This window comes from Pectinophora gossypiella, chromosome 23, assembly GCF_024362695.1.
Source record: "Pectinophora gossypiella chromosome 23, ilPecGoss1.1, whole genome shotgun sequence".
Classification (NCBI taxonomy): domain Eukaryota; kingdom Metazoa; phylum Arthropoda; class Insecta; order Lepidoptera; family Gelechiidae; genus Pectinophora; species Pectinophora gossypiella.
Window position 1 is genome coordinate 9,326,153 of NC_065426.1, and position 21,927 is coordinate 9,348,079.

The window sequence follows — 21,927 nt, forward strand, 5'->3', positions numbered from 1 at the left end:
GGAAGCAGCACCAATATAATGTTTACCTTGTACAAATATAGGTTGTGCTTGTACAATAAAAGTGCAGAGGTTAAGATCATGTAATATGTTAGACCAGTTTGCCTCCCAACGCCTTTATCATCAGAACATTAACGTCCCCACTGCTGGGGCACGGGCCTTCCCTATGGATGGATAGGGAGATCGGGCCTTAAACCATCACGCGGGCCCAGTGCGGATTGATGGTTATTAACGACTGCTAATGCAGCCGGGACCAACGGCTTAACGTGCCTTCCGAAGCACGGAGGAGCTCGAGACGAAAACTTTTTTTTTGTGGTCACCCATCCTATGACCAGCCTTTGCGAAAGTTGCTTAACTTCAACAGTCGCAGACCGAGCGCGTTTACCGCTGCGCCACCGAGCTCCTCGGTGTCATAATGTGATCCAAATATCAAACAACATTTATTCTTATTATTCCTCTGCCGTTAAATTGTACTTTTGAATCATTATGTGTCCGAGTAAATAGAAAATAGGTAATTATAACGTTAAATCTCGACAGTGCCATCTATATTATTTTCGGGGATACGTAGCCTGGAAAATCCCTCATTATTTCAATACTTTCGAATAAAAATACGCAAATAGCGACATCTAGTAGGCAATAGTAGAACAAACACTAACGCTAACTAGCTTCGAATAGTTGAATTAAAGATTACTTTCGAATAAAAATACGCAAATAGCGACATCTAGTAGGCAATAGTAGAACAAACACTAACACCATCTAGCTTCGAATAGTTGAATTAAAAATCTAGCAGAATGATAAAATTACGTCACAAATATAAATACATTTAGTGTATCTATATAAAAACACATATTTCCTATTTACTTAAAATAAGAAAGTTCAAAAAGACATAATCAATTGCATTAAAGAATCAACTTAGATTAGATTTGAAGGCAGGTACCTACTCAGAACAATAACTAAAGCATAGAAGGAAGGCTAAAATAAGAATTCAGAAACTATAAACCGGCTCTCTTCTAGCTTACGACACAAACTATGAGTGAGAAAAGGACAAATGATTCGCTCTTTGCTTCATTTTTTCCGAGGTTGTCACAACATGAAATGTCATTTGGACCTATTGGACTCATTTTAACTCGGCCAAATACATAGTAACATACATAAGAAGATTTTACTTATATTTATCGAACTATTTGACACGGTCGCGTCAACTGTGTTTACGAGTGTCTTGTGTTCAGATTGTTTTAAGTGATAATTTAACAATATTTTTCCAAATAAATGGAAAGAAACTTTTATTTATATCAAATAATTGAGTGTCTCGACTGTGTGACATTATGTCTTGTGTGGTATGGGGCTGCAGCTCACATTCAGGAAGAAAAGAAAATAGCCAACAACTTCTGTCGTTTCATCGGTAAGTTTTTTGTAATTTTCTAGTGAAATGTGAACTGCTGAACAATTTTAGGAAAGTAATATGTTTTGCTGAATAGATTTGTAGCATAAAATATTTGAGATATCCATTATATTATACGTTTCATCGATGAATACGGAATTGATTTGAGGTTATGTTGATTGTCCATAGTGATGTACTAAAATTATCGATACTTTTAATTTTTAGATTTCCTGTAGACGATAACAAAGAGAAAGAATGGATAATTCGCATTAATAGACGAAATTGGATTCCAAATAAGTACAGCCGTATTTGCTCGAAACATTTTACTGCGGATTCATTTATGTGTGTTCCTAATTCAAAGTGGAGGCGTCTTCGAGACGATGCTATTCCTACATTGAACATTATAGATCAGACAGATGAAATGGTGTTTAAATTTAAATTTCAGCCTAGCCTGCATCATCTCACTGCTGGATAGATAGATAAGATATTTGTATCATGTTATCACAACACGTTTATACTATCTATCATTCAACTACATATTATTATGTACTTAATAAACTTAGTATATATACTAAGTCTGTAGTTGTTTTATGTCTAAACAATTATGAGTTGTACACGTTTTATATAAGTAAATTATTATTATCTTTGATTTCAGATATTAAATCCAAAAGTGTCGACTGGATTTACATGAAAAGGTATATCAAATAATTTTCTTTTTTTATATTTTTAACATGATATACATATATAGAGTGTATAATTCAACCAGCTGCACAATGCACTTAAATCCGATATATTTTACTTTTATTTTTATAGATTATTTTGTACATATACTATTTTAACATTATTATTAAACTTTATTTCAGTCAGTTCAAGAAGACGAGATGAAAAATTTAAAAGAAAAGCTGAACAAGTCCCGCCAAGATCAAACGACTTAATGAAAAAAAAAAAAAAAAAAAAAAAAAAAAAAAAAAAAATGTGACAGGGTGTCACAAAGACAGTTTCTAAGCAAATTGACACTGTTTAGAAATTAATAAATTTGTATTTATTGTAAATATAATGTACATAATTAATAACGTGTGAAATAAATACTTGCTAATGAACAGATTTACGATCTAATTTATATTTCATTTTACCTCCTTTTCTTATTTACTCCTACTCCAACACTCCAGGTTGATACGAACTGCGCCCAATAAAGAATGTAATGAATGTTATAGATTTGTGTAAGCGACTTAGATAAATCTTGACTAAACCTTCCTTTACAAATACAAATATACTTTATTGCACACAACATACAATACTTACAAGTTTTGCACGAAAGATACAGTACACCACCTACCTACCTTTTACTTTCCCTTTCTGTTCTCTTATGAATACTTGTATGCCGTATTTTTTTAAGTATAATGCTATATCTAGTAGGTACGAGTATCCTAGTATTGAAACAGCTTGTAGCCCTAGTAAAGACCGCCATTTTATGTTTACAGAGTGGCACGTTTTTTCTGTAGGTATTTCCAGTCCATACTCTTTTCTATGTCTATGGCGTGACCCCATCGGGCCTCTTACCGTCTGTGCGGCTTAGACCCGGCGGCGGCGGTTCCAATTTGCACGGCACGTCGATCGACACCAGTGCACGGCGGATGACATCATAAATAAATTCGAATATTACAAAATACTTACCGATGAAACGATAACAGTTGGCTATTTTCTTTCCTTCCTGAATGTGAGCTGCAGCTCCAAACTAATATAAACCAGACAATATAATCCAAAAATGGTTAGATACTTACCTATCAGAGACAGAGTCTCCTTTCATCAAGAAGAAGATAATTGCATCCTACAAAAAGAAATCTTGTAAAAAAAATTTATCGACATTAATTGTAAGTAAATTTAATTTTATCGACATATTACTAAAGTGACACCCAACACTAGGCAATGAAAAACTTGTGACAACCTACGAAATTACGAAACAATTTTTGTATATGCGTCTTTGTCTAACATTACGCCGGTTCCGTAAGATAAAGTAGAGCAGAATTATAGAGTTCTGTTGCTATTTTAGCCTTCCTTCTATGCTTTAGTTATTGTTCTGAGGGTACCTACCTATATTGCTTTCATTTTATGGCACAGCTTAAATAAGCCAATGACGTTGTCTGGTCACTTAGGATCTGCCAATTAACGATAAGGATGAACGAAATGAACTAATAGAAGCTCGCACTCTTGCACCGATTTAGGTACAAGTACGTAGAAGGAGATTGTAGTTTTGCTAAATTAATTTGGTTGTGAGGCAATCTAGCGGTAATGCTCAGATGCGCAACTTTGCTGCCTGGTTCGCGTTGCGTACCTTAAGCAGCAATAAGACGCATGCGACAATGCGAACCGGATGCGCGAGCATTATTGACGGACTGACTCACGCCGCCTTATGCTCTTTTTTTCAAATTATTTTCTTTCATGAATAGCACTGCAGTTCCAGTAGTCTAGACTATAAAATAATTGTACCTACCTAAAATGGGGTTATAACAAAATCTATAACAGATTTTTTAATAAGTGAAGGTTATCTAAAACTTCCTCTATGCCTAAAAAAATATTTCCAAAATGCTCATAACACATCGACTATCGACCCCGACCATTGATATACTACTAGTATATTATTTATTTTCGCGCATACTAAATACCAATAAATCAAGGACATTGACTGTATGAATATGACCTCAAGAAGCGTATCCATAATTTCGAACTATTATTCCAAGTCAGGATGGCCGAGCGGTCTAAGGCGCTGCGTTCAGGTCGCAGTCCACTTCTGTGGGCGTGGGTTCGAATCCCACTTCTGACAAACTTTTTGTGGTATAGTTATTTTTTTTTTATTAAATATTAAGTTATATTTTAAAATCGAAGGCGTTTTCGAGTATATAAATTATAAAAAATCAGTCTTGGTACGAAATTTTAAAAAAACACGCGTCGCAAGAAAATTAAGTAGGTAGCTGTAAGCAGCTCAATGTACCTATTGGGGTTTGGGGTATAAAGTTATACATACTCTGGTGGTTTGACGTTTTGTTTATTTGGGAATTTTCACAAAGCCCATCCACACTTGTGACTAGTGAGTAAGTACTGTTGCCGAACTGTCGATAGTTCGACTATTCATTGTAGACCTTAAAACCATATCCGTAGGATCAATAATGTTGATAGCTCATTTCGACCAACACCATATCAACACTATCGTCACAAATACTATCGAACCATCGAACAATATTGGTTTTCTTTCAAGTTTCAGGTTCAACTATCGATAGACTAATAGACTATCGATACCTAGTCGTTTATCGAAAAGCGACGGCTATAATTTAAAAAAAAATGGTGGACTTGGGGCAAACCCTCAGGGCAAACCTCAGGGGCAAACAAAGGGGGCAAACTTGGGGAGATACGTCATTTCTTACTAGGTACCTAGTCTGTGAGTGAGTGTGGTGAGTGGTGACTGGTGAGTGTCGTTCTTTTCATTTGTCTCCTGTCATTGCAATAACCTCTAAAAAAGTTGTACGAAGTTTGTTTTGTTTACTTTGGAAAATGACTATTATTAAAGTTGCAAATGAAACCGAAATTATCAATAAGCTTGCGTCGTATGTGGAAAAAATTTCAAACGATGCCATCTATAACAATGGAAAATTTGTCGTCGGCCTCTCCGGTAAGGTCTACTTTTGTTTGCTTCACACATTATTTATTAGTAAAATCCTCACTACTTGATTAATTCACATTCGCTTAACTTCACTTCATAATATTTACACGGTTGCAAGTTGTCTAGGGGCTATTTTAAAAGCAGTGATCGGATAATTGGGCGCATATTTGCCTTCATACAATGTTATGAAAGCAGCTTGTTCAAAACAATTCTGCTAATAAAAATATTGGTATCAAAATAAACATTACGATAGTTTAAAATTTTGTAAGTTTTTCTAAATTTATAGCGACCAAATATTCAATTACTGATCAAGTGTAAGTGTAGTGTGTGTGTTACGTGTGGAGTATGTGTGTAAGTGTGTGTGTGTGTGTGTAAGTGTACTTAGAATTTATAAAAAAAAACTGTTCAAAAATTAACTCACCATGCTGTAACTTTCTAATGAATGAGCCTCGAACCTATCCACATCTGTAAGATCATAAGATCATCTATCACTTATAAAAGACCGCACATTATTACTACATACCTATAGGGACTTTGACTAATAAACTTATATATTTATACCTACTTTCTTGACGTTTTGGCTGTATAGTAGCCAGATGTAATCATGAGATAACTGGAGAGTTGTGCTTGACCATCAAAATGTGGGTGTAACTACCCTCACTTAACTATTATTTGTTGGAAGTCTACAGACAATACTCACAATGGTGCTGATTCCAGTGCAGACCATCTAATTTTATTTTAAGTTATACCTGTCATTTTCTTATCCGCTGAAAAGGAAAGGGATGTGTAATCCGCAGGCATAAAATTTATGGAACACCAAAATTTAAAAACCCTCCCAAATTTATACATATATTGGCCAATAACCCGATAGAATTAAGTTGACAGCACATGTCAATCAGATTGCCCACCAGCAAGATGACTAATTTATTTGCCTAGGTTATTTATTCATTTAAAATTAACAGTTGTTAATCATATGTCCCTTTCCTTTTCGGCGGATAAGAAAATGATGGGTATAACTTAAAATAAAATTAGAGGTGTCTGCAGGAATCGGGGCCATTGTATAGCCACAGTAGAGAATACAGAGGTACAATAAAGTTCAAAAGTCCAATCAGTTTCTTGCAAACTAATAAATTAACTGGCTGCACTAATACCTCCTGGTTACATGTTGTTTCTGTAATAGACCAAAAACACCTACAAAAACATGGTTCATAATTTCAGCAATGTTTATTAAAATTTGCTGGGCTCAGTGATTATACCTGGGATAATGTGTAATCGGACATCTGTATATTTTCTCAGGTGGTTCTGTAATAAAATACCTCAGCGAAGGTTTACCAAAGGTCACTACAGACTGGTCGAAATGGGTGTTGACGTTCTGCGATGAACGAGTGGTCCCGGAGGATAGTGATGATTCGACATTCGGAGTCTACAAGAGGAGCCTGTTGCCAAAGACTGATTTGAAAGAAAGTCAATTCATTACGCTGAAGCAGGGACTCACAGGTATAAATTTTAAATGTAACTTAACATTGTAAATTGATGATTTGATCATCATTAAACGCTGTAAACTATGAGGCTGGCATAACCACCAAGAGTGGCTCAAGTCTCGAAAAAAAATTAGATTAAAAAAAAACATCAAAATCACTTGTATTGTTTTTTTAAATAAATAAATAAATAAAAATAAAAATAGCCTTTATTCACCGATGTACAGTTCTACTTTACATAGGTTTATTATATGTAGTACTTATTCTAATCGGGCTGTCCTGAGACATAGGCCTCCTCTATCATGCGCCAATCTGCTCTACTTTGTGTGTATCGTCTCCACCCCTTAGGTAGGTCATCCTCCCATCTTTTGATTGGCCTCCCTCTTCGCCTTTTGCCGTCTCTGGGGTACCATTCCGTGATGTCTTTTGTCCATTTGTTAGTTTTAGACCTCATCATGTGTCCGGTCCACCGCCACTTCAATCTTCTCGCTGTTTTGGTTACGTCTGCGACTTTTGTAATTGTTTTTTTAGTTGTCTTAAAAAATATTATTGTGATCAAAATAAAGAGAAGCAATATATGTAGCAATATCATTTTATACATAATGTAATCCAAATATCAAGCAACAATTAGTTCTATATGCCTCTCCCATTACATTACATTTTTGAATAATTATGTACCCCATGAATGAGAAAATAAGTAATTATTACGTTAAAAGTGAACAACGCCATCTATCGTATGTTTGGGGAACGTCGATTGGAAAGTCCCTTATTAAGTCCATGTAACATAGCTGGCACGAAGTGGGTGTAATATACCATACACCTCTGCCTACCCCTTCGACGATACAGGCGTGGTGCGGTTATCTATAATCCCATTAAAATTCTGGAGTATTAAGGGCTCTGATAAAAAGGACCAGAAATCTTGATAATAATTTTGGTTTAGAAGTTGTATATTCTAAGATAAATAAATACTTATGCCCATGGCTGATATTTCGTGATTTCGCGTGCGTTTCGTTTCGTGAGCGTCGCGTGATAAATGGAGTTAAAAAGGGGGTGGAAAATTTGTATGAACTTTGTCGTTTTAAAGTTAGAATCATGACGTGAGGAAGTCACGGGCAGACAGCTATTAGATCAAAAATAAATTATGAAATTCTGATTACTAAATAAAGACAGATCTAAAGGTGACAAAAAAAACCTTTTCTTTTTTCTATTTAACTTATTTATGAATTTTAAAAATGAAAAATGTAATAAATGTGACATTTTATCACGTGTTTCTATGACGTCACAGGTTGCTTTTTCATACAAATTCCATAGTAATTTCGTGGTTTAGTAAAAAGTAACTGATTTGACTAGTTGAACACTACCCTACTATTTTCAGGTTTTATTTAATGTATTTTTTCTACTCCTCTACTTTAATCTGGCATTTAAATAACCAAAAAGTCTAATATAAGTACATACATAATTAAACTCTTTGAAAAAGTGTACGCTCTATGGCCTATAAAAGCATTGTTTACAAAGTGTAACTGTACTATAATGTCGCCAAAAAAGCATCGTTGTTGTTTTTTTTTTTTTTGACCTGGATACTGGCACCTTTACTTTGTTTGGTGCCATAGATATACTATAAAAAAAAGTATACATTTGCCGCCATTTTCCCGCGCGTTGGAAAATAAATTGGAAAATTTTTGTGTTTCGTTTAAAATTACGTCGTCGTAGAAAAAGTATTGTATGCAACGTTGTATAACTAGGTCAAAAATGCTCGTGGCGTCTCTTATTGCGATGTTCGCCAAGGCTCACATCGCAACTCACGCCACTCGCATTTTTTGACCCTTCTTATACAACTGTTGCATAAAATACTATTATTTTACAGCTGAAGAAGCAGCAAAAGATTATACAGAGAAACTAAAAGTGGCTTTTGATGGTGAAAACTTCATATTTGATCTGCTACTCCTGGGCATGGGTCCAGATGGCCATACATGCTCTCTGTTCCCTGGTCACTCACTACTCAGTGAAACACACTTGAAGGTTCGTTTTAGCAACCTAGGTCTTGACAACAAAACCCCGAATGAATATAATTTTTGATTTTGTAATCTTTATAATAGTGATAAGGTGTGGCTTATATATTATACAAAACAAAATTCCCATAGTATGTAATTATTAATTCCTCAAGGCAGTTGCCTACTATAATTTCTCTGAGTCAGGTGGCATATTTTCTCTGTCTTTTGTCAAGACTCGTTCCTCTGTTATTCTTCTTCTATCGTGTGGGTTGTGAAGTGGATTACCAACCCGTCAACCCTGGTGTCAGGGTTATTATTAAGCCGCAAAAGGCCCCTGACATGACTCATATAACGACTACGTACTTACATCAGTAAGTAGTAACCGGGACCAACGGCTTAACGTGCTTAATTAATCAGATGATTAGCATGTAATGTCCTAACCAAACTGGGGATCGCAAAGTAATTTTTGTGATTTGGCCCAACGGGATTCGAAACCGGGACCTCTGTTATTAACAGTCCAAGCAGCATTTTGTGAATTTTGCAGGTGGCAGCTATCACCGACTCGCCGAAGCCACCTCCAGAGAGAATAACCCTTACATTCCCTGTAATAAATAGCGCTAGAAACTGTATCTTCGCTATGAGTGGTGCGGGAAAAGCCGATATGGTCAAAGTAAGTGTTTTTTATACATAAGTATATGGGTATTTCAATAGGCTCCTTGGAGTTAAATAAGATACTTTTTACGTTTCGTAAAATTAACGGCCTATTTGGTCCAGTGGTTGAACGTTGGGCACACGATCCGGAGGTGCCGGGTTCGAATCCCGGTGGGGACATATCACAAAAATCACCAATAACCTGACAGAATTAAGTAGACAGCACGTCAAACGGATTGCATACCAGCGAGATGCCTAATTTATTTGCACGGGTTATTCATTCATTTTAAAATTGTTGACAATCATCCGTCCCTTTCCTTTTCGGCGGATAAGAAAATGACGAGTATAACCAACTTAAAATAAAATGAGGTGTCTACAGGAATCGGGGCCATTAATGTTCTTAATCATGTTATGTTAAATAGGTTATAATATAGCCCAAGACATGGGTAGTTTCCTAGGTCAAAGATAAATTATGAAATTCTGATTACTAAAACAGATCTAAATGTGCCAAAAATGTTTATGAATTTAAATAAAAATGTAATAATAAGTGCGACAATGGTGCTAATTCCTGTAAATACCATCTAATTTTATTTTAAGTTATATCTGTCCTTTTCTTATCCGCCGAAAAGGAAAGGGACGGGTAATCGACAAGCATAAAATTTATGGAACACACGTCAATTTTAAGCACAAATCTAAACCAACCGTCTAAAAATTTTACGTCAGTCAATAACCCGACACATTAATTTACTCATTCTTCCTAAAATTAAGAGCTGTGAATCATCCGTCCCTTTCCTTTTCGACGGATACGAAAATGACGGATATAACCTAAAATAAAATTAGGCGGTGTCTGCAGGAATCGGGGCCATTTTGTCACATTTTTCTATGACGTCACAGGTTGCTTTTCCATAGTAATTTAGTAAAAAGTAACTGATTTGACTAGTTGGAAACTACCCTATGTATACAAACTTTTTCCTTTTCACAGCGCATTTTAAAAGACAAAGAAGACTTACCAGCTGGTCGAGTGAAGCCGGAAAATGGTTCGTTGTATTGGATCGTCGACGAAGCGGCCGCAGCGCATTTATGAATCGTCCATTCCATTTCTAAGTTCGTATTTTTTTTTTTATATAATATAAGGAATAAGATTCCTGCAATTGCATTTATATTTTATACATAATTAAACATAGCTTGATCAGAGTAACAGGTTCAAGGTACATTTTCCTAATGAATATTATAATGTAGAATAGTCTTCGAAAATACAAGGTGTTAGTGACACCGTATCCATATTAACTTGAGAATCGTGGTCTGAATCATCCCTGTTTTCGGTACGATGTCATCGCAAAAATATGGAGTTGAAAATCATTGAAAAAAACGTGAATTTTGAAACGGAACATAACTTACGTAAGTTCTAAGTGGATGTTTGCAAAACAAAAGATTCTAAGATATCTTTGCGGTTCGTTAAGATGATGACCACCGAATGGTGTTCGAAAGCCTGCACAAAACCCAGAGTAGGGGACTACCATTATTTAAAAGAAAATGTAAATTAATTTTGTTTTAAAAATGTTGTAAATTATGAAGGTTTGGGATTAAGATTTTTTATACATTCCTGTTGAATAAAATTTATTAGAAAATCTTTGTTTGACTTTAAGAAATAAGATTTTGTATACACTACAGTGAAAATATACGGTAGTTGCCTTTGGGCTAGCTTTAAACTACATTATTTCGACCCCGCCGGCGGCGTGGTCGACGACTTCCCACATTCAGGGCTTATCGCCATCGACTCGCCTAGGGTTAATTAAATCTCTCAAATAACTGGGCACCTCGGGCCTGTTGTCTTAAATGTTGTACCGGCCGAGAGCCCTCAGCGCTCCCCGTTTGTCCGGCCAAGTAGTTAATGCCATTTGTGGCATATCTACAATAAGTCACGTCAAAAAAAAGCTTAATAAACGCATACCCAAAGAAAACCATCACACTAATAACACACGAACCGTTCGTTCATGTACGGTCACGAGCATTTATGTATACACTTTGGTACCATGTCACAGTAACTTTATTGACAAATTGCACTGTAAGTCTCACTAAACGTCAAATATGTTAGTACGACAGAGTCCTAAAGTGGGTACATTATGTTGCTCATGACTGTATATCGGCAGATTTCCCTCCGGACTCGTGGTCACACCAGTATGACAAACAGGAATTTTATTCTTGTTTGTCACACCGCTAACGATACAACACCTTTTATCACACCATTGTTAGTGCGGAGAATATCCCTATGATAAAAAAATATATCGATATTTGCCATGAGGCATTATATTTGTGCAAAGAGATTAATTATGTTTAATAGCACATTCTTTTTGTTTATTCCTATCTTCTATCACTGGCGACCTAATGGATTTTTCCATAATTACCGGGTTTTTTTTATTTGATAATAAGTCATATTATCGCATTAACTACTTGGCCGGACAAATGGGGAGCGCTGAAGGCTCTAACCCGGTACAACATTTAAGACAACAGGCCTGAGGGTGCCCAATTGGAATCGTCTGAGAGGAAAAATGTTTGAAAGAATTAATCGACTCTAGTGGGTCGATAGCGATAAGTTTCTGTTAAATAAAGTATAATTTCGTAAATGAAATTAATTTTAATTTATACGCCGATAAACACAACACTACTTATAATGACAAGTCAGGATAAAAGGTGTTGTATTGTTAGCGGTGTGACAAACAAGAAAAAAATTCCTGTTTGTCATACTGGTGTGACAACCTGGTGTGACCACGAGTCCGGAGGGGCAGATTTTATTTTATGCCTACCTGAAAAGTAATATGTAAAACCTCCACTGCCTTCTAAATCCGCCGCCAAATAATACATTATAGTTATTATAGGTTTTCATTGTTGTGTTTCGGTTTGAAAGATAAGGTAGTCAGTGTTTTTGTTCTAGTCGTAGAAATGAAAAAATATAAATGAAGTAGTGGAATGGAAAACTATCTGTCAGATAACACAAATCAACGAAACGGGCAGAGTGCAAATTTTAACCACATGTTTTTTTTTAATTATTTGATGTTTTTTTGCTGGTAATGTATTCTACAATGCTTCGCGAACATGAAACTGTAGGTATTTAAATTTTACGTAGCACATGCAGATGCATGGGGCCCGTTTAAGGGTTAAATGGTAATAAAACGAGCACGCAAGTTCCAATATGTGTAATTCCCTCATACGTTCAGGAGTCCACGAGATCACTGCATTCTTTCACATAAAAAAAGACCTCGACTATACGGTAGTGTTACATTACGATTATCGCCCTAACACATTCTCAATAATAATAATAATGTAATTACAAAGTCTGTTTGTCAACTAAATACAAAAAAATTCGGCGCGCATAGCGTACCAAACGCTTACATATACATACTAGACGCGGTGACGTCTTTATTATATATAAAACAGATATACATAGCACTACAGTTAATTTTTTAAACTATCGGAGCGGACTTATCGTACGTGAGGCGGCGCCGGCCGCGGGGCGACTCGGTATAACAACCGTACGCATCGCATTATAACTACGCTTAATCTCGATTCACTATGATTTAAGCCGAATTATACATTGGCATTAAATTATACCCGCCCCGGCTCGGCGCCAATACAAAATACACTAGAATTTAAAAAAAAAAACATTATTAACAGTTTCCATTCAATTTCCTTCATTTTATTTTACAATAAATCAGTAATTAAAATAGGTACACAAGGAGACTTGTCTGTTTTATAAGTTTTATATAGTAGTAATGTATACAATGCTAGTCGGAGTATGGAACCTTCCGGGAAACAACTTTAGTTATACATTTGTAAATTCGCGAAAAAGTTTCAATTTTCTATACCAACACTATAATACAGTCTAATGTCGTTTTTCCCGAATTTCCAAACTTTGTACGACCAAAGTTATTCATGAGAATTACAATGGAATACAATAATATTACTTAAATTTTGAGCCCCGCCAATTTGAGCACATACAAATAGGAAATTTTATGAGATTTGGAATAATCCTTTAGCAGATCTCAATACTTAAGTTACATTGCAGTATTCGACGCTTCCCGACTAATTAACATTCAGTATACATAAATATACCCTACGTCCCTTTATGACAACCGACCGACTTAAAAAGAGTTATATTGTCGGTTAGGGTCGGTTTTTGTCTGGAATTGTCCAATTTCGGCGGTCTCAAGCAACCATTCGATCACAAATTTCAATATAATAAAATTTTATCACATTTTGTATATTGTGTCTTGCTATCTCTCTGACTTTGTCAGTCAAATGTTCTGATATTAGTCGGATTGAGCAAACATAAATGTGATAATATTTTAACGGTGTGTAGTTTTAGACGTAAATAATGCTACACAGCCAAAACTGTTAACAAACTTATATATACGGATAGTTTATAGCGAATTTCAGCGTTGAAACACAATATGTCGTCTACAAAAACACGCCATTTTACGTCATTATTGTTAAACAAAATGGCGTCTCGAATATTTGGATCGAACAGCTGATTGGTTGGCGGGAGACATGACAGTTGGCGTGTTCGTTTCGTGGAAAAAAAAACATTGCAAAATTAAGCTCTGGGCGTCCGCCCTTTAGGTATCAAAACCTTAATTATAATACTGGAGTCACGTCACTTAGGGCGCTTAGTTTATATTTGAAAAAGTTACTATTGGCGTCGATTCGGGCAGCTTTAACTTAATTTGACAGAAATAAAACTAGCTCTATCTCTGTCTTGCACTTATTGTAAGTGAAGGACGGGACTAGTTTAAGAGCTGCCAAATTAAGGTTAAATTAGTGTTCGCCCAAATGGGAAATATTGTGTAGACAACTGTCTGTCTGGTCGCGTATAGTTATGCAGAGCGTAGTAGTGTGTTGGTTGAGAGCGTGGCTGTACATAACATTACGCCCGCCGAGGGACGCGGGCCGAGCGCCGGCTGGCGGCAATTGACTGGCTGAGGGCGCGTAGAGCCATTTACTATGTACATGTGTCTAGCGACTGTGTGTTGGGTGCCTGCAAAATAAATAATTCTTCGTAAGTTTTAAGTAGCGGCATGTAAAGCGAAGCTTGATGGTAGGGCTGGCAAAGGAAGACAATATTCGCAAGACGGGACTGAGCATTCGCCCACCACTGACTTTCAACTATTAGCTAGTGTAGTGCTTAGGGAATGCAATCCCGATCTCGCGAGATCTCGAGATTTTTCGGGATCAATCCCGAAGAAAAGTTACTGTTTTATGCTATTTTGGTGCCCACACCTCACCGAGCTTTCTGATAGACCAACGTATTACGTGGTGAGCCGTATTGCCGTCTATAATGGTCGAGCCAAATGTGTTAAGTGAAAACTGCAAGCTCGGCGAGGTGTGGTTACTTGGTTCATATTGCGGTGGATGTACCTCTGACTATCCCAATGAGACTTCCAGGCTACGTTCCTCAAAGAAATCAAAAATAATAATTATAATCAGTATAGAATTATGTCGCTACCTTCATTGCGTCTCTTTATTTTGATCAGAATAATAATGGATGGAAGATTTGTGCCTGGGTGTAATAACATGGGTTATCTTTTATACCCAAAAACAAAGATAAAAGATGCATATGTCTGTTATCCATGAAATTAGAAGGTTAAACAAAGGCAACATTGTACAGCGCCATCTGTATTTTTTGGGGGTGTAGCTTGGAAAGTCCGTCATTGGGACATCGTGAGAGTGATTGGCAGTGTGTGGCGGTGTGTAGTGTATCCAGCGGCACCTGCTTCTAGTTGGGCGCCCAGTAGGACTGCGAGTACGCGGGCTTGCTGGCGGCCGGCTTGCTGCCCGCCGCGCGCCCGCCCGCGCCCGCGCCGCCGCTCTCCTGGGGGCGGGGGACATATATATGATAGCGCCACAGACAAATATTCAAAAAACTAATTATCATTAACGGTAAACAGCACGTGCGGCACTTGTTTGCGACATGTTAGTTACAGAAAGCTCGTGGTGAGCCGTATCGCCGTCTATAATTATTCACAAAAAAAATACATATTTATTCTTCAAAATTGGCTTACATAGCCTTTTGACGGTCAGAAATTAAATTACATATTATGTAACTAGCTGTAAAACTACTACCACATCGGAAGCTGCATCGCTGAGAGAAAGACGTTGCCAGAAAACCTCACTACAGGGCACTCCTACTGTTTCATGTTTTCCTTTTTTCTTTTTTCTTTTTTTTCTGATCGAGATGATATAGGATATTTAATATAGTAGATTACAGAAGAACATTGGCTCCGATGAACTAAGGTTCATCTTGCGATGGATGCTCCTCTGACCACCCCCAATTGGGATTAGTCATGAGCTTACGTTATGTATCGTCACACCTTATATCGAAAACCACGTAAGCATTTAAAACATAAGGAGAAACTAAAATAAGTCATCTAAATTGATACAAGCAGAAATCGAACGTTGGATTGGCATCTGCTAATCATGGTTCAGGGTTGAACTACATCTGCAGGCCTGGCAACAGTATGTAAGCGCGACGCGACGCGCGATTAAATAAGGTCCTTGGTACACGCGACTACCGGGACTTACGCGATTTTTTCAAGATGTCGCACTTCAAAGGGAATATCTTATTAATGTATATTGCTTATAGAAGAGCCAATAAAAAGAACAGATACCTATTTTTTTATAAGAAATGAGAAAGTTGAAGTTTTTAACATGATTCGTGTGACACACATCATATTCAAGTCGCGAGCTAGTCGATGAGTGAACAAGGAACCTTAACTCGTCTGTCAAATTTGACATTTCGCCCTTTGACACTTCTTCGCTCTACTCGCGCCGTTAGTGTGCTAGGCCTGCTGGCCACACTGCATCGCAGATTCCTATGCTTCTATCCTTTTCTTTCACTAAGAACTGTCGTTTGCTAGAGCGACAAATACGACCGCACGCGGCATAATCGACGCAGTCGAAATGCGGTCACACTCCCGCTTTTTATCTCACTCTAGCAAATGATGGTTCTGACTGTTAGAAAAGGATGGATGCATAGGACAGTGCGAGGCATAAGATATTCAGTAGAGGTAGTTATATTCGAAATTGGACTAAATAGTGGTGCTAATTCCTGTAAACACCAACTAATTTTATTTTAAGTTATTTCTGTCATTTTCTTATCCACCGAAAAGGAAAGGGACGGGTAATCGACAAGCATAAAATTTATGGAACACACGTCAATTTTAAGCACAAATCTAAAACAACCGTCTAAAAATTATACATTGGCTGATAACCCGGCAGAATTAAGTAGACAGCACATGTCAAACGGTTTGAATACCAGCGAGATACCTTTTTGATGCTCCCGGGTTATTCATTTTTACTCATTCTTCCTAAAATTAAGAGCTGTCAATCATCCGTCCCTTTCCTTTTCGGCGGATAAGAAAATGACAGGTATAACTTAAAGTAAAATTAGGAGGTGTCTGCAGGAATCGGGGCCATTACCTATACATACAGTATGTTATCATGAGACATGAAGTAAATTCAATTAATTCGTTATACAAATATAAATAGACTTCGTTTAACTGCACTCATGCGAAAAAAACTAAAGGTATAAAAGTATACAAGACAACCTTTCTGTGTAATATTGCCAGAAAGATTTACTCTTTGTCTTTAAAGGTTTTTGTAATTTAATATCAGTTCACATTTTTACTATAGTAGTCAATAAGTGTTTAAAAAAGGTAAACAAACACATGCATAACAATACAGGCGGGTAGTAATAATTATGATTAAAAAAAATACAAATATTATACTATGTATAAATATAAATATGCTGTTATAAATATATGGGTAACATACCGAGTGTGATTTTATGTTTTACATTGGTGCCGACTCAAGTAACTAGTATTAACTAGTTAACAGGACTAAATCTAGCTTCATCTCTCTCTTGCGCGTATTGTAAGTAAAGGACGGAACTAGTTTAAAAGAGCTGCCAAACTAATATTAGGCTAAGTTTATGTGCACCCGTGTAGGCATCATTATCTTTACTATATCCCTGTTCCAATTCCCGATGTGTGAGATAGCATCCTATATCCCCGGAGGTGTATAGTAGGGATGGATATCGCGGGATCCCGATCTCGGGATCAATCCCGAAGCATAATATGACGAGATCCTATTCGAGATTGACGGGATTGAGCGAATCGCCTAGTGAAACTCATTATACCTTTTGTTTTGATTATGCTGCTTTCCAAATAAAACTTAATTATTTAGTTAGTAATATTGAAGAATAAAGGTTAGTTTTCGTTCAAAAAATATAAAATATTTTGTTTTAAATAACCCCACTATCACAAACAAGCAATTTTCATCGTTTCCAGCCATCCTAACTTTACATTTGAACTAAACGAGATGCCGAAAATTATGGGATCTCGCGGGATTGATATTTCCAATCCCGAAGAATCTCGAATTAGCGATCTCGACTCGGGACAGCATACCCTAGCGTATACGCCAGCTATGTTTAAATCCCATGTAATAGTGGGCGAGCCTATTGCCATTAACCGGGCACAAATCTTAGAAACCACGTGATATCTATTGTCTGTGATCCAAACATGAATTCAACTCCTCAATCAATCTATCATTTATACGCAGAGGCATACATACATACATAAACTCACGCCTATTTCCCACCGGGGTAAGCAGAGACTATAGAATTCCATTTGCTTCGATCCTGACACACTTCTCTTGCTTCCTCCACATTCATTAATCGCTTCATACACGCACGCCGGTTCAGAGTAGATCGTACTAAACCTTTCTAAGGACATCTCCAATTTGGTCAGTGTAAGTCCTTCTAGGTCTTCCTCTGCCAGCCTTATCATCAACTTTCGCTTTATATGCCGCTTTTGCAATTCTATTACGCAGAGGCAAATTGTGCGACTTTTATTCCAACTAAATTCATTATGAGGAATCATGGTTTTTAACCGTACCGGTATCCGTGACACTGGGATATAAAATACGAGTTTTCAGAACAGGGTTATCACGGATTGTATAAAGTTAGTGATTATTTAGAAGATATGAATGCATGGGTTTAACTGTCTGAGAACTGATATTAGGCAGCTAAATTACTCAATTGTATAACAATATTTTATGTTTATTTTTTAAAAGAACATCTAGGGCCCTTTGCCGAGGTTTTTCTTGCAGCTTCTTTTCGCCGGCTATACAGGTTGTGAGAAGCTGCAGTAGTTTAAGCGGATGAGACGTTCGTTATGTAAAAATTGACGATTCAAAGTGTAACTATGTTACCTACTGAATAAAGATATTTTTGAATTTGTAAGTTGTAACCGGCTGTTATACTATACTTTTTTACAAAATCACACTCGATATGTTTCTGAATATGTTTGCGGACAAAAGCGTACACAGACATATAAATACGTGTAAAACTTACCCGCCTATGACTACTGTTCACCCGAGCATCCATCTACAAATGAAAGCAAACTCTAAGAATATAATAAAATTATTAACCAAAATATAAAACTAAATATTCTCATGCAACCAAAACGATGTGTCAAACTCGTATTTGGTGCTCCGAACTGGTAATAATTGGATATTGGTGCTGATTCCTGTAGACACCGTCTAATTTTATTTTAAATTATACCTGTCACTTTTTTATCTGGCGAAAAGGAAAGGGACGCGTAATCGACAGGCATAAAATTTACGTAACACACGTCAATTTTAGGCCGAAATTGAAAAAACCCCTTCCAAAGTTTTATATTCGCCAATAACCCGACAGAATTAAGTTGACAGCACACGTCAAACAGATTGCATATGAGCGAGTTGATTGAAAACTGTTAGTTTTAAAATGAAAGAATAACCTAGGCGAATCAAATAGGCATCTCACTGACATGCAACCCGTTTGACGAGTGCTGTCAACTTCGTTCTGCCGTGTTATTGGGCAATGTAAAATTTTTGAAAGGGAGAACCTGTAGCGGTTTTTCGAGTGCATACACGTGTTGACACCACCGTGGATAAAATTTTAACACGATCCATAAAAAACCTATTACAATTTTAGATGAAAGTTTTTTTTTTTCATTTGTTAACAATGAACCAGTAAAAAATAGTGGTGATAAATCATTCGTGAATTAAAACACTCGTTCATTTGCAAGACTTTTTACTTACTTATAAGATGAGAAAAGGACAGCGCTATACAAGTTTTCTGTTTCTTAAAACTTTCTTGTGATTGTTTCGATGGAAAAAAAAAACGCAAGTGTATTTTGACTAGTAGTCGCGTATTAAGTATTTCCGTAATTATTACCAGTTCTGGAGCATATGCCTCCTCCACATTAGGCCACTCTAATCATCGATACATGTCATATAATTTTCGAGTAAATTAAACAGCTTAATATAAACAGCGAAACATGTATCGCGATTTGTGGTCTAATGTCGATGAGATAGTCTATATCCAAACAATCGTGAAACTCATGCCAATTTGATTTGTAATATATCTTCAAATGATTAAATTTTGATGCTAGATAAATCTATTTACCTACGACTAAATGACATAGTACATATTACATGCTAAATTGAAATTCGCTTAAAAATTTTAATGTCAATAAATGTTTGGTTTATTGCTCGTCTGTATGTGTTTTGTGGTAAGTGGGTGTATGTATGTTAATGTGTGGGGATTAAGTGTGTGTTATATTTATAATAAAAGTGAATCTGTTGTGTACGTAGTGTAGGTGGACTAAAAGCGTGTGAATAATAAATTATATGTGTGTGTGTGTGTGTGTGTATGTTAAGTTTGTGTGTGTGTGTGTGTATATGTGTGTGTGTATGTGTGTGTGTGTGTGTGTGTGTGTGAGTAAGTGCGTGCGCATGTGGGCGCGTACCTTTGTGCGTGCGTGCTTAGTTGTGTGTGGTATCAGTTCGTGTAGGTGGGTTTCAGCTTGAAGTTAGTGTGTTTATAAGTGAGTGTCCGACACGGCGAGTATCTATGTGCTTGCGTAGTTGTGTGATTTTGCTTCTAGTTAGTGTGTGTGTGTGTGTGTGTGTGTGTAAGTGCGTGTTCACGTGGGCGCGTACCTTTGTGCGTGCTTACCTAGTTGTGTGTAAGTATCGTTTCGTGTGAGTGGATTTCAGCTACAGCTTGAAGTTAACGTGTGTGTGGTGTGAGTTTGAGTGTGTATGTTGTGGTAGTGTGCGGTGTCCGGCGTACCTGGTGCTGCTGCGGCGCGTGGTGGTGCGGGTGGTGGTGGGGCGGCGCGGGGATGTACAGGTGCGAGCCGGCGCCGAAGGGCGGGGGCGTGCCGCTGTGGAACGTCGCCTTCTCGTAGCTCTGGAAACGCATACACATGACCATCAATACAACATTTTCAAATTCAAATAATTTATTGTGACACACAGGTACAGTGGGTAGATGTTACAAAGATAATAATAAGACCGCTGTGATCAGCACTGTGGGACGCCGGAGTTGTGGAGTTAAATAAGAGACGTGTGACTTCTAAGACGGTCGTTTATTGTCTATCTGTTAATGTGGTATATAACATAGAGAGATATAGAGCACTTGCATATAATATAGGTGTGGAGGTACACGCCGAAAAGGAAAGGAACGGATGACTAACAGTTCTTAATTTTAGGAAGAATGAGTAAATGAATGAATAACCCGGGCGAATCAAAAAGGTATCTCCTCGCTGGTATGCAAACCGTTTGACGTGTGCTGTCAACATAATTCTGTCGGGTTATTGACCAATGTAAAATTTTTAGACGGTTCTTTTTTATTTGTGCTTAACATTGACGTGTGTTTTTATGCTTGTCGATTACCCGTCCCTTTCCTTTTCGGCGGATAAGAAAATGACAGGTATAACTTAAAATAAAATTAGATGGTATTTACAGGAATTAGCACCATTAGGTATCTAAATACATCTTACACTATATAACATAACATCACGCCTATATCCTCGAAGGGGCAGGCAGAGGTGTATCCGTGTACATTATAACTATACACACACCCTTCGCCACCCTACTTAATTACCATCACTTGTCACATATAAAAATCATTAAAAACTGTAAGTGAATCAGAAAGTTCAGAATTAAGGTGATTCGTTTTCCATACAAAAGTTGATGCAGTGCTACAGGAAAACGGATAGAGGAATATTGTTATAAAACCGATAAATAGTAATATTTTGGTGTATTATTTTCGCAAACTAACAAAAATTTAGGGTCCGAATACGAGAAGTACCATATTTCAGACCCTCAATTTTGATCAATTCTACATTTGTAGTGGTGCAGATTACAGTGTATTTGCTGAGCGTGTAGTGGTGTCAATGTTAGTGTGTGTGCGTGATAGTTTTTTTTTCTCTAAAGGCTTTGACTACTTGACAAGTGTAATAGAATGTCAGTGACAATTTATAAAGAGATTTTGTATGAATAAATAAAAAACTAAAAATATTACAATCTGAGAAAAGGAATATTGGAAAAATATTTTTGTTTTAACGCATATTTTTTAAACATTTTTAAATAATGGGTAAGTACCGTGTTTTAAAAGAGGACATATATTATAATAAAAAATCAATACATAAAATGACATGGCTGTATGGGCATAGTTCCCTTTGCCTTACCCTTCGGGGAAAACCAAATCAAAAAGAAAGTTGTTGCATTTGCCGGCCTAAATAGTAGTCATTTATAATTAATTGTTTTTCCATCCAACATACAGATTTATTTATATTCTCTTTGCCGCGGAATTTTTGGTGGGAACGGGAACGGGAAGGTTGCTTTCTTGATTGAATAATCTAAATAATAAATACGAAGTGGTGTTTT

The 21,927-nt window shown here is 36.8% G+C and overlaps 2 protein-coding genes, 2 long non-coding RNA genes and 1 other non-coding gene across 12 annotated transcripts in view; 4 read left to right on the forward strand and 1 right to left on the reverse strand.

Annotated features, from left to right (window-relative positions):
* The window catches only part of LOC126377645 (uncharacterized), a 350,458-nt gene that overhangs the window by 282,652 nt on the left and 45,879 nt on the right, over positions 1 to 21,927 (forward strand). The window lies entirely within an intron of this gene.
* Positions 1,094 to 2,295, forward strand: LOC126377648 (uncharacterized). Its single transcript, XR_007567950.1, has 3 exons — positions 1,094 to 1,399; positions 2,034 to 2,073; positions 2,242 to 2,295. It is a non-coding gene; the product is annotated as an uncharacterized LOC126377648 (long non-coding RNA).
* Positions 4,116 to 4,199, forward strand: Trnal-cag (transfer RNA leucine (anticodon CAG)). The gene has a single exon. It is a non-coding gene; the product is annotated as a tRNA-Leu (tRNA).
* LOC126377597 (6-phosphogluconolactonase) lies at positions 4,821 to 10,781 on the forward strand. Of its 2 annotated transcripts, XM_050025413.1 has the most exons (6): positions 5,731 to 5,737; positions 6,078 to 6,117; positions 6,330 to 6,530; positions 8,376 to 8,530; positions 9,047 to 9,172; positions 10,136 to 10,781. In XM_050025413.1, exons 1-6 carry the CDS (start codon positions 5,735 to 5,737, stop codon positions 10,235 to 10,237), a joined length of 627 nt encoding a protein of 208 aa, XP_049881370.1. In that variant the 5' UTR covers positions 5,731 to 5,734; the 3' UTR covers positions 10,238 to 10,781. The 2 variants fall into 2 exon arrangements, with proteins under 2 accessions (XP_049881369.1, XP_049881370.1); XM_050025412.1 differs by lacking the exons at positions 5,731 to 5,737; positions 6,078 to 6,117 and adding an exon at positions 4,821 to 5,042.
* The window catches only part of LOC126377513 (protein lingerer-like), a 46,373-nt gene continuing 36,778 nt past the window's right edge, over positions 12,333 to 21,927 (reverse strand). For 6 of the 7 annotated variants that reach the window (XM_050025267.1, XM_050025265.1, XM_050025264.1 and 3 more), the window contains exons 24-27: positions 20,327 to 20,446; positions 18,560 to 18,592; positions 14,918 to 15,019; positions 12,333 to 14,185 (exon numbers count right to left, since the gene is read on the reverse strand). In XM_050025267.1, the coding sequence (XP_049881224.1) occupies positions 14,924 to 15,019; positions 18,560 to 18,592; positions 20,327 to 20,446 (249 nt within the window). In that variant the 3' untranslated portion in view covers positions 12,333 to 14,185; positions 14,918 to 14,923. The remainder of the gene's footprint in view (positions 14,186 to 14,917; positions 15,020 to 18,559; positions 18,593 to 20,326; positions 20,447 to 21,927) is intronic. The other variant, XM_050025266.1, reaches the window with a different exon arrangement.

Coding starts and splice junctions, on each gene's coding strand:
- LOC126377597 (XM_050025412.1), top strand. CDS start 4,925: ATGACTATTATTAAAGTTGCAAATGAAACCGAAATTATCAATAAGCTT. Junction 6,531..8,375: donor GCTGAAGCAGGGACTCACAG/GTATAAATTTTA, acceptor ATTATTTTACAG/CTGAAGAAGCAGCAAAAGAT. Junction 9,173..10,135: donor GAAAAGCCGATATGGTCAAA/GTAAGTGTTTTT, acceptor TCCTTTTCACAG/CGCATTTTAAAAGACAAAGA.